This window comes from Schistocerca cancellata, chromosome 2 (assembly GCF_023864275.1).
Source record: "Schistocerca cancellata isolate TAMUIC-IGC-003103 chromosome 2, iqSchCanc2.1, whole genome shotgun sequence".
Classification (NCBI taxonomy): domain Eukaryota; kingdom Metazoa; phylum Arthropoda; class Insecta; order Orthoptera; family Acrididae; genus Schistocerca; species Schistocerca cancellata.
The window spans coordinates 632,359,601-632,372,742 of record NC_064627.1 but is presented as its reverse complement, the minus strand read 5'-3'; the positions used below and the strand labels follow the sequence as shown (position 1 = coordinate 632,372,742).

Here is a 13,142-nt window from a genome sequence, read left to right as displayed (position 1 = left end):
TAGTGCTTCATTCGAAGACCTGATAGCAACTCAGCACATCTGCAGTCCAAGAACTTGGTCATATTGTTTTTTTTTTTCCTGTACAGATTTTACCCTCTACGCCTTCCTCCAGAAGCATGTAAGTCATTCCCTGATGTCTTAAAAGATGTCCTATCATTCTGCCCCTTCTCCTTCTCAGAATTCTTCACATACTCATTTCCACTCCGATTCTGTGCAGAAATTTCTCAGTTCTTACCTTATCAGTGCACCTAATTTTCAAATTTCGTTATAGCACGTCTCAAATGCTTCGATTCCCTTCTGTCCCGGATTTCCCACAGTCGGTGTTTCACTGCCGTACAATGATGTGCTCCATACTTACATTTTCATAAATTTCTTCCTCATATTAAGACCTATGTTTGATACTAGCAGCATTCTCTTGGGCAGCAATGCCGTGTTTGCCACTGCTATTCTGCTTTTCACATCCTAATTTCTTCATCCGTCACGAGTTATTTTGTTGCGTAAGTGGAAGAATTCCTTAAATTCTTCTACTTTGTGACCATCAATCCCGATGATAAGTTTCTCATTGTTCTCATTTCTCTACTTCTCATTATTTTTGTCTTTCTTAGATTTACTCTCAATTCATATTCTATACTCATTAGACTTTGCATTCTATTCAGTAGATCACGTAATTCTCCTTAACTTTCACTCAGGATAGCAATGGCATCAACAAATCGTATCATTGATATACTTTCACCTTGTATTTTCATTCCATTGCTGAAACTTTCCTTTATTTCTATCAGTGCTTCGTCGATGTACAGATAGAACAGTAGGAGCGAAAGACTATACCTCTGTCTTACACCCTTTCTGATCTGAGCACTCCGTTATTGGTCGACCACTAAGATTATTCCCTCTTGGCACATGGGCATGTTGCACATTACCCGTCTCTTCCTACAGCTTACCCCAATTTTTATTAGGATTTAGAACGTCTTGCAACATTTTATATTGTCGAACGCTTTTTCGAGGTTGACAAAATCTATGAGTGTGTCTTGATTTTTCTTGAGTTTTGCCTCCATCAATAACCGCAAAGTCCGAATTGCCGCGCTGGTGCTTCTATCCAGTCTTTTTCTCATAGTCATCTTCCCCTTGACAGTTTCTTCTCTGACTCAGAATGGGAGTTATTCCAGAATCTTTCGCCAATGGAGAGATCATTACAACATTTTTTCAATTACAGGTCACATGTCCTATGGATACAAGTTATGCGTCTTTAATGTAGTGGTTTCCTTTGCCTTCTACATTCTTGACAAAGATTGAGGCTGACTTCTTATGCCGGAAGTCTTCGTCCGCCAATGATGATTATTAGTCTAAATTTATACGGTGGCGGGTTTCGAATCCGTGACCGAGAGCTTTTGATTATTAATCAGTTTTCTTAATCTCATTTTGCTCGCTTTTGTTCGTTGCATATGCTCTGGTATGGACGTTCGCAAGACACGTCGTTGATCCTTTAAGTGTGTTTCTTTTCTTTTATTACAGCCCCTAGACGACACGCGCATTTGGAGAGTAAGTATCCACCGCTCATTGTCTCTGCTTATCGTCGTGTGAGTCAAATGCAATCTTTGTGCTGGTATTATCGCTTGTTGTTCTTCAATGGATGTGACGTCCTCCAACCTGTCAAGGTGCACTGCAGCGACGTGACCCAACCCATCAGGACTCGCAGCAGAGGCAGCACCCTGGCATCCAGACGCGCTCCTGGTCAGGTTATTGGAGCAAGACAGTGAGCTCTTATTGTCGGCTGAAAACATCCAATTTTATGAGTTACGAAAATAACAGCAAATAGTTAGCTCTCTACTCACACACAGATTTTCATCAGAGGGATTATGTTACAAATTGGCAATATAACTAGGTGGAAAAATCCGACATGACTTACGATAAATTGTGTGCGAAGTCAGCTTTCAGTTTGCGACTCACTGTGCAGTGTAGAGCGAATATTTCAGTCTGTAAGTCTATGAATGGAGAAACTTTGCCACCATTTTACTTCTAAAATTACAAGTAAAAACTAAATACTTGTTCTCATGTGCCATTGAATCATACTTTAGTCAATTTCCACCTGCAAACACTTCACGCAGACCTTCCTGGAACACTCCAAACAAATCGGAACACCATGCAGTTGACATGGATACTTGTTTTCCTCTTCAGACGAGGAGGGCAAAAGGTGCACGTTTTTCGATTTTCGAATTCTTCTTTCGGTGTCTGAAGCTCATCTCGCAAGTGAAGACATCTGTCTCACGTAACACACGTTGCACAGAAGGCCCATCTTTCCCCGCCACGGAGAAAAAGTAGCATGCAATAATAACGCGGCACGCAAACACTATGGTACGTCTGTGAGACCTCTTAAGGCTAATAGTCACGAAACAAAGAGCAGCAACAATGCAAGAATGCTGGCACGTGTAGCTTGACACCCAAAAGGAAGGTACGTGGAAGAGTCCATCTGGCTTCGCAGGGGTGTTGGAAATATCTCGACACAATAATTAGTAGCGGTCTGTGGGACGGTCGATAGTAGTTAAGGGTTAAGTAAAAAACGAACTCCAAAATCATATTGATTTTTAGCTTTCAGAAAGCAAAAATAGAACTTACGTGCTTCTCACACACTTGGTACGATACATTTCCCTCTGTTCTTAGAGTAGGATTTCCATCAATCCGGGGTCCCGGGTTCGATTCCCGGCGGGGTCAGGGATTTTCCCCTGCCTCGAGATGACTGGGTGTTTGTGTTGTCCTCATCATTTCATCATCATCCAGGAAAGTGGCGAAATTGGACTGAGCAAAGGTTGAGAAATTGTGCGGGCGCTGATAACCACGCAGTTGAGCGCCCCACAAACCAAACATCATCATCATCATCATCATCCATCAATCCACTGTCGAAGTAAATAAGCTTTACTGTTCTTCTCCTTCGGCACTGTGGTAATATGGTCTCCTCCTGCGCAGACTTCAGAAATCACGAAGAACTGTACACTACAGTCTATTCACCGAGAGCTGGGACGAAACATAAACTGTGTCACGTGAGTGACTACGCTCATTTCCAGAGAAAGCATTCGGTGTTCACGTGATACGTAGGGGTGTGGAAAATCCTTGGCGCACGCTTTGCAGCTGGCGGCGTTCGGCTGGCTGCCGAGCTGTCACAGCGGACCGTGAGAAACCTGAGCAACAACGTACGAAATAAATTTAACAATAATGTTAAAATAATGTTAAACTGAGTTCATTATGTCGAAGCAGTTTTGTTGTCATTCAGGTTGCTAACAAAACGCTCCATTCAAACACAATTAATTGTTAATTTTAATAACAATACCAGCAATAATAATGACAAAGGACGAAACAAGGTTCACTCTGTCGAACTATTTTCATTGAGGTTTATAACAAACCGCTCCTCTCTCTCTTCTATAATGCAGTCTAATTTCCACATTTGAGTTTCCACTTTTTCTACGACATAGAGGTCGCACTTGCTCCAATCCTGTGCAGTCACAGTTCTTACTGCTTCTTCTAGCAGTACTTTAACTTCCGGCGTTTTGCATGTTTTGTTTTTCGCTGCAACATAGCCTTTGATTCTGTCCACACTAACTCGATGGCGCTTAATTCACAGTGGTACGGAGGAATGCTGAGAACAGTTTTCCCTGCATTCTTCGCCATTTCATCTATTGCATATTCGTTGTGCGCTGTTCTGTGATTTTTAACTATATCTAAAAGTTCTTTCTTCAACATACCGTCTTCGAAATCGATGTTTTTAGATTTTAGCCACTCTGATATTTCGTGGTTATTGGAATTCGCACTGGGAACTTTTTCTTTTCTCCGAGAATGGTACGGCGCGTTATCGAGAACAATAACCGCATTTTACCTGAAGCCGAGGAAGAACATCTTGAAACCACTTCTCGAAGGTTTCGGCGCACATCTCCTCATGCTAATCTCCACTTTTCTTGGATTCGAAAGTCCACACACATACTTCAACGAACCCTGCTTTGCTGCCAATGTGTGCGATAATCAGACGTTTCCCTATACCTAATGGTCCCTTGCTTCCGGTGGATAATGCGGACAGAAACGCTTGTTTTGAGGAATTTATAGTGTCATCTACCCAGACGTGACTTCGGGTATGTCCTGCGTTCACCCACGTTTCGTCCAAATAGTAAATGGGTCTGCCTTCATCTCTCAATCGTTTAATGGTTCGAAGATAACGCCGCCTCCATAAAATGTCATCCCTGTCTATAAGCATGCTATCGCGCCCACGCCGGACATATTTGAAATTCATTTCTCTCAATAACTTATAAAATGTAGTTCTCCGAAAATTTGCCCAGATCTGCATCTACGTTCACGACTGTAAGTGCACTTCGTCAATTGTTGGCAATTCGTTACGAAAACAAAAAAATCGTGTACTTTCCTTCGTATCGCATTTCTATCGAAGTCATCAACACTTTCAGAAAGTTTCTGTCGTAATTTTCCTTTCTTGGGAGATTTCAAAGAGTGTGTGGCCTTGTACTCACTCATCACACGATACATTGAAGAATGTCCAACACCTGTAGCTGCAGCTGTTTTCGAAACAATGTCACTCATCGACTGCTCTGGATGTAACAGTTCCGTTTTATACACATTAAGTACCATGTGCTTCTCAGGAGAACTTAATGATTTCTTCTTTGCTCGCTTTTTTGGTAGACTCAGAACTGACGCGTCGACCTCGCTCGCTGAATCCGTGGATGACGTAATGAGGACAGCCGTATGTGATGCTAATGAAATAAGTGAATATATAAAATAAGAAACCATGCTATTGGATTCACACATAAACAGTGAATGCTCAGTGTGACTACAATCAGATATACTTACTCTAATAATCAACAACTAGTCTTTCAAGCGTCTTTGCAGAAGAACTTAAGATATCCTAAAATGGTCGCTGCACAACACCCACTAACGAGCTCACACCTGCAACTGAGACGACCACACTGACTGAGCGCCGCGCCTGCGAACCGCACAATGCATCGCCCATAAAGGACAAACGGTTCCACCCATCGCATTCGAACAAACTACCAAATTAAATTCAAACCTTTATGAAACTTTTCTCGCTTACACCACCACAAAAAAATTCAAAGGGGAAAAGTTTGTCGCTTACTATATTTCGGATGATGATTTGGTAAAAGTTCTGCATCAGACGTGAGATTTTAATTTATTACTTCACTATTACTGACTCTATTGGGCAGAAAATTTGCAGACGTCATCAACATATAGTAATGAAGGAAATTATAAAATTATTTTGCTGTGCGACACACAGTTTAGGAGATATTGCGTGATAAATATAGAGTAACGCGAAAAACAACTTTTCCTGAAAGCTTAAATATTTATCTTTTTCAGTGACAATAATTTTTAATGTAATGTAAAAAAATGTGTCGGAAGGTAGTTCTCGGATCACTTTACCAAGTTCAGGCGCCAAATTATAAAAAAAAAACACGACTTTAAATTTCTGACGCCCCTGCCTTGTACACCCCTCGACGGCACCGCTGTGGACACTCGCCTTACCGTGTTTACAGTACGTCTCTTGTTTCGGTGAATGGAATATAGTTACTGAATTATCGGTAGCTGACAATGGAACTTTTTCATCCTTGGAAATGTCATTGTTGCCGGCAGCGGCTTCGTTTGTTACACAATGCAAACCGTACAGACTCTTATGACGTGATGGTCGACCGAAATTTATAGGTTTGCCGCATGATGGTTGATCGCTATTTAGTTTTTCTTAAGCTGCCGAGAGAAATATTTTTATAGTACACGAACCGCTCATTGCTGATTGCTATGTTCGCCTCATTTTTAGGCGCCCTTTTATGGATTTGTAAATATGACCGAGAAGTAATTTCTACACAAACAGAGCAATAAAAGAGAAATTTGATCAGGTCTTACTCTTCTTCTTAAACTATTTTGATGAAATACTCGTATTTTAAGAATCATTGCTGCAGAAGTAAAATATATCCATAAATTTGCAAAAGTTATTTATAAATGCAATAACCCCTTAAATATGCAGTTATATGCACTATGATGCAAATATGCAAAAATCCAAGCTCTAACGAAGATTCTGCACTCTGTGTGAAATCTGGTGACACATTCATTCACCTACAGCACTCCACCATTATAAACTTGTTCGCTGTACAGATGGCGCTATCCACTGTGTTGGACAGACTGAACAGATGGCTGTCTTGTGTTACAGCTGTCTATAGGGACATTGCAGGGTATCTCCATAAGATAAATGTACACATAGACGATTCCGAACTGTGGATCAGGATGGTGACAACGGAAACTAATGTACTGCCAATAAGTTTGAGAGAAATACATGTTGAACTCTATGCTTACAGGAAGGCTTTATTTTCTATATTTTGTACTGGTGTTAACATAAAGAAAAAACCTGTCGTGCATCCTGTGTATGATTACTGAATAAAAGTAAACCAGAATATGTTTTATTTCATACCTTTCATTATAATGCATGTCCTAAATCTATTGTTACCAGTATTTTCCCTGCAACCATACAACAGCAGAAAATTAAGTCGTTTAACTAAATATTCTGTAGATGCCCCATTGCACGCCAGTTCAAAATAGTTCAAATGGCTCTGAGCACTCTGGGACTTAACATCTGTGGTCGTCCCCTAGAACTTAGAACTACTTAAACCTAACTAACCCAAGGAAATCACACACATCCATTCCCAAGGCAGGATTCGAACCTGCGACCGTAGCGGTCACGCGGTTCCAGACTGAATCGCCTAGAACCGCACGGCCACACCGGCCGGCTGCACGCCAGTACCTGACATAGTATCATGGTAGGGGCATATTTTTCACTATATTCTTTAAAAACCCATTGCACGCCAATACCTGACGTAGTAGGTATCATGTCAAGGTGGATGAAGCCTCTAGTTTTTGTTTTAAGTGACTGCAGCTGTGACACTATGCAAGAAGACTGGAAGGACAGTGACATGATCCTTCACGACAACATACGGGCAATAACTGTAGATCTATCCAACTGCAGCAAGGAAAATTATCTCAGGTCACTTCTAACACATCCAGATGGAGTCCGCTTTGAGCATATACACCACGTGATCAAAAGTATCCTGACACCAGACTGAAAATGATTTACAAGTTCGTGGCGCCTCCATCGCTAATGCTGGAATTCAATATGGTGTTGGCCCACCCTTTGCCTTGATGACAGTTTCCACTCTCTCAGGCATACGTTCAGTTAGGTGCTGGAAGGTTACTTTGGGAATGGCAGCCCATTCTTCACGGAGTGCTGCACTGAGGAGAGCTATCGATGTCGGTCGTGAGTCCTGGCACGAAGTCGTCGTTCCAAAATATCCCAGAGGTGTTCTATAGGATTCAGGTCAAGGACTCTGTGTAGGCCAGTCCATTACAGGAATATTATTGTCGTCTAACCACTCCGCCACAGGCCTTGTATTACGATATGCTGTTCGATTGTGTTGAAAGATGGAGTCGCCATCCCCGAATTGCTCTTCAACGGTGGGAAGCAAGAAGGTGCTTAAAGCATCAGTGTAGGCCCGTGCTGTTACAGTGCCACGCAAAACAACGAGGAGTGCAAGCCCCCTCCATGAAACACGACTACTGAGGTCGCTGGTATGGAGTACCTGGCAGTAGATGTCAGCACAATTCACCTAATATGAAAAACGTATTTTTTGGAGGTGTCCGGATACTTTTGATCACACAGTGTATGTGTATTTTCAAAAAATCTCTTTCAGCCCAAATACCAGCTGTTACAGCACACGTTTCAGGATTATATGTTTTGACATACACGACATTCAGTGAGAGCAGTGATATCCCTCCACCAGAAAAGTAATGCCAAACAATGCGTTCATATTTGACGACGTTGCTGTGGAAAACCAAGATCAAATTCGACGATATTTCTGTTTTGGTAGCCATATGGTTGTTGATGTAATTTACCTGAGTCAGACTATTCCACACTCCCTAAACAGCTGGTGAGGGATAATGCAAACCTAATTATAGCATTCAAGCAGGACAGTCTGATTATAACATACTTTTACCATGCTCATGTAGGAAAGGATATGTCATTCAATCCTCGGATATTTCATACCCCGACTCCGAGCACATTATCTTGTAATTACAGTAGATGTCTCCAGAAATGTTGTATGTCATGTTAGGTGTTTGATGATTACTAGACTATAAAAATAAAGTAAAATCACACAGCACAACTACAAGGGACAGTCCATCACTCACGACAGAACTGGAATCCAGCAATGACATAAGTCAAATATCGTGACGTCACCGCAGATGAATCTTCTAAGATGCTCCCTATGAATCATCGTTACCAGGAAAGGGAGGAATGTCCTGATTTCATTGGCACAGTAATCTGACAGTCACTTCACCCGTAATTTATTCTAGTAACTCGAAACATCACTTGTAACAACCGAAAAGCGGATCTGGATTATATCTCCACTTATTATTTCATGGAACGTGAACATTAACGTGCACCTTTCTGATCGTGATCACAGTTTACCTTGATGTTAACTAGTAGCTGCGATGTTCTAAACCCTTTACTCAAGTGTACTTCAACTTCAGTGACGTACATGCTACATAGGGCCGATGTGCGCAAAGGTGACACACAAGGGCAACGAGTATTCCATATCCAGTTCGGTTTGTTATCAGCAGTCTCGTACAACCCGCCAGCAGGTAGCCACTATCAGCCGCTCGGCGCGACGCCGCTAGCTGTACCAGTCTCTTGCGCGACACGGAGCGACATGGCGACACCAGCAAACGGAGCCATCACCATCAGCTTCCCTCAGGGGGCGCTGAGGGGGCGCAAGCTGAGGACTCCTTCCGGCCGCCCCTACTGCAGCTTCCAGGGCATTCCCTACGCCAAGCCACCTGTTGGCCCTCTGAGGTTTATGGTAAGGTGAAACTACATTTATATCTGCATGACTACTGTGCATTAACTGCCTTGCAGTGCCATCTTCGACACACCTTCAGACTATTCCTCTACCGTTCCTCTCCCTAACAGTTCATGGGAAGAGTGAACACTTAAATCTTTGTACACAAGCTTTGATTTCTCTTATTTTGTCATGATGATCTTTCTCCTTCTGTAGGTAGGCGGTAGGAAAATATTTTCGCATTCGGAGTAGAAAGTTGGACACTGAAATTCCGTGAAAAATAACTTACACCAACGAAGAGCGCCTTGGTTCTAACGATTGCCACCCCGATTCGTGTATCGTATGTGTGGTAGTCTTCTCCCTATGTAGCAGTAATACAAAACGAGCCGCCCTCCCTTGAACTTTTTCGATGTCCTCCGTCAAGCCTATCTATTAAGAGTCCCAAACAGAACATCCGTACTCAAGCAGAGGACGAACAAGCATAGTGTAGGAAATCTCTGTAGTAGAAACGTGGCATCTTCTAAGAATTCTGCCAATAGAACGTGGTCTTTGGTTTGCCTTCCACACCATCAAATGGTTCAAATGGCTCTGATCACTATGCGACTTAACTTCTGAGGTCATCAGTCGCCTAGAACTTAGAACTAATTAAACCTAACTAACCTAAGGACATCACACACATGCATGCCCGAGGCAAGATTCGAAACTGCGACCGTAGCGGTCGCTTGGCTCCAGACTGTAGCGCCTAGAACCGCACGGCCACTCCGGCCGGCTTCCACACCATCAATGTGACCGTTCCAACCTACATTTTAATTGTAATTCTCAGGTGTTTAGTTGAACTGACATTCATTACATTGGTATGATTTATTGTGTAATTGAAATTTAACGGATTTCTTTTAGTACTCGTATGGATGACCTCACACTTTTCCTTACTGAGGAACTATTTCCACTTTTCGCACCATGCAGATATCATGTCCAAATCATTTTGCAATTGGTTCCGATCTTCGGATGACTCTGTTAGGCTGTTAGTGACACTCTTACCCGCCGTGGCCTAGTGGTTCTAGGTGCTTCAGTCCGGAACCGCGCTGCTGCTAAGGTCGCAGGTTCGAATTCTGCCTCGGTCATGGATGTGTGTGATGCCTTTAGGTTAGTTAGGTTCAAGTAGTTCTAAGTCTAAGGAACTGATGACCTCAGATGTTAAGTCCCATAGTGTTTGGAGCCATTTGAATTCGACCACCCTCATCTTTAAACAATCTAAGAAGGCTGCTGACATTGTCTCGTAATCCGATTGGGTAGATTTGACACAGCAGAGGGCTTATAACACTTCCCTGGGGGACGCCGGGTATCGCTTCTGTTTTACTCGATGATAACGGCTCCGTTATATACAGGGTGCCACTAAATTACCGTTACGGACTTCGAGGATGGGTTTTCTACATCTAAAGGAGAAAAAATTTCCAGTCAACATGGGCTCTAAAAAGCATCCCGTAAGAGCCATAAACATCAGTTTATCTTCGACACAGTCAACTACATCTCTTCAACGGCAAGCTCTTTGCTTTCCATATTTTTGGAGGTGACCAAAACAAGAAAAAGCGGCCAGTAAGCATGAATTCTAAAATGCATATCTTAAGAAATATGAGAGTCCATGTAGCAGAGATGTGTATCACAGCAGTGATGCCGAGCAGAACTCTTATAGAACGTATGTACATTTGACAATTTTTTCTTGTTTTGGTCTACCGAGCACCTCCCAAAACATGGAAAGCTAGGAATTTGCAGTAGAACAGATGTGCATCACAGCAATGGAGATGGACAATCGTAAGTAGCTCTTAAGGTATGCCCTTTATAGTCCATGTTGACCGGGATTTCTTTTCTTGTTCTGATATAAGGAAACTGCCCATACAGTCTGTAAAGGGAATTCAGTTACTGCCCTTATAGAAAGCTTTTCGCAACTGAACAACAGTTTAAATTGACTGTGCTAATAATTCAATTTATCGTAGTCCTCAGCTAAAGTGGCAGCATTAAGGCTTACATTACTCAACAATGCGTCGCTTATAGCAGGAACATACTTTCAATATCTCATTACTATCTCGCAATGTGGTTATGAAAAGTGATCGCGTAAAATGTATTTTCGCAGAGTTCTAACGGATTCTTAATAACGACGTTAAATTGATTAACGCTCAAAAACAATAGAGTAATACGGAAAAACTGAAAGTCCAGCAAAGATTACTAAAAAAGTAAATTAAACAAAGGTTGGGTGGCGGTCAAGCTTCGAAATGAGGGGGATTCCAATAGTAATTACACCGTCAGCGTTCGGCATAAATGAACCATTAGGCAACGATTTCCACACTAACAAAACGATAAATAATAATTCGGTGTGGTTCAACGGCCTGCTGCAAGTCTTTTAGTTGAACGTCGCCTCGGAGGCCCCCAGGGGCTCAGCATTCATTTGCTGAGTACGGGCTTGGCGACCTCGGGGTCCTGAGCTGGCGACTGGTCAGCGCCGCCAGTCTCCTGTCACCGTAACCCCCGGACATGCTTCAGCGACCACCGTACGGCATGGCGGTGGAATGTTGTGTGCTGCGGGGAATGGTAATCTTGGCTTGATCGCCTGGATTGCGAGGAAGGCCAACCTCTATAAAAATCCCTCAATCTTACGGTGTGCTCCGCGCCTATAAGATGCATGGCTGTTGGGGTGGAACAGTCGCAAGCGAGCAACCTCTGGGGCACCTGCCGCACCCCAGTTGTATAAGGCTTACTCAGGCACGCGGGGCTCTGTCTGAGCGGACCTTTAGTTCCCTAGCTGCTTGTGGGACCACAATGGACCCTTCGACCTCTACATTTCCCCCTACCAGTGGATTGGGTGGGCCACTTGTAGGAAAAGACACCCCACCGAAAAAGCGACTTCGTGCTACGAGTCCTCCAGCGACTGGTGTTGGTAGAGATTTATCAGATTGTCGTAACAGAGCACATGCTGATAATCAGAATGTGTTTTTGATTATTAAACGGAAGGAGGGTAGCTTTGAGAGGGTTTCTCCCTTTTATATCCACAAGGGTCTTGAGGGAACTGCAGGAACACTGAAATCTGTGAAGCGACTGAGCAATGGGACTCTATTAGTTGAGACTTCTAGTTCCCGTCAAGTCGCTTCCCTTCGGAAAGCAACCTTTCGCTTCCCTTCGGAAAACAACCTGTCTCGGAGAGTACGCTATCGAGACCGAGCTCCACTCCACTTTGAATTATAGTAAGGGTGTTGTGACATGTAGGGACTTGTTGGATACCCCCACAGACTAGTTAAAATCTGAGTGGGCTGACAAAGGTATTGTTGACGTGCAGCATATTATGAAACGAGTCGATGGGGACCTCGTCAAATACGTCTCGTTTATTCTCACGTTCAGTTGCCCGAGACTCCCATAGCATGTTAAAGCGGGGTTCTTACGTTTGCCAGTACGGCCATATATCCCTAACCCAATGTGATGCTTTAAATGTCAGCGTTTTGGGCATACTACTTTGGGGTGCAATGGTAAATGTGGTCAGCCTGCCCATGAAGGAGCCGATTGTTCATCGCCTGTGAAGTGCATGAATTGCTCTGGGAGTCACCCTGTCTGGAGTCGGGTCTGCCCCATGTATCTCGAAGAATGGAAGATACAGGAGATTAAAACATCTAAGCGCATTTCCTATGGAGAGGCCAAGAAGCTCTTTAAGGCCATGCAGCCTCCTGTGTTTTCAACATCTTTCGCTTCCGCTCTGAAAAAACCGGTACAAATGGCCACTGTTGCTACGCAAACGGAGGTTGCTAGTGTTAGCACTAATACCTGCGTTTGCTAGTGCACTTGTGCTGCTGCGATGGTTTTGCCACCTGCAGCTCTCCCCGCAACGTCGGACAAGGCCGTGGTTGCTGACATTGGGATACTTCCTGCCTCTCCCCATATGGCGCCTTCTGCCCAGGCGAGTACAGCTCCAGCTGTTGACAAGGCTCTGCATTCAAAGCCCCCCCAAGACAAAGACGCCGAAGGTGAACGTTTTTCCACCTCAGGAGACTAGTCAGGGTCGGTCCGATGACGAGGCCATCGTACTGTCTGACATCTCCCGTGGGTCGTCATCTGATCTGATGGATATTGATGTCGACCGGGGGCGATCTTCTCGCCCCAGGAATAAATCTCCGACCAGTACGGGCTCTCCTCCAAAGCACGGAGGCAGGGTGAAAGTTCAGCCACCTTCATCACTAGCTCCCATATTACAGTGGAACCTGAATGGGTTCAGGACGTATG

General features: G+C 43.6%; 1 protein-coding gene across 1 annotated transcript in view; it reads left to right on the top strand.

Moving 5' to 3' along the window:
• The first annotated feature begins 8,746 nt into the window (after positions 1-8,746).
• Positions 8,747-13,142, top strand: part of LOC126147505 (juvenile hormone esterase-like) — a 94,837-nt gene continuing 90,441 nt past the window's right edge. Inside the window, exon 1 of the mRNA XM_049915699.1 lies at positions 8,747-8,903. Within this exon, the coding sequence (XP_049771656.1) occupies positions 8,754-8,903 (150 nt within the window). The 5' untranslated portion in view covers positions 8,747-8,753. The remainder of the gene's footprint in view (positions 8,904-13,142) is intronic.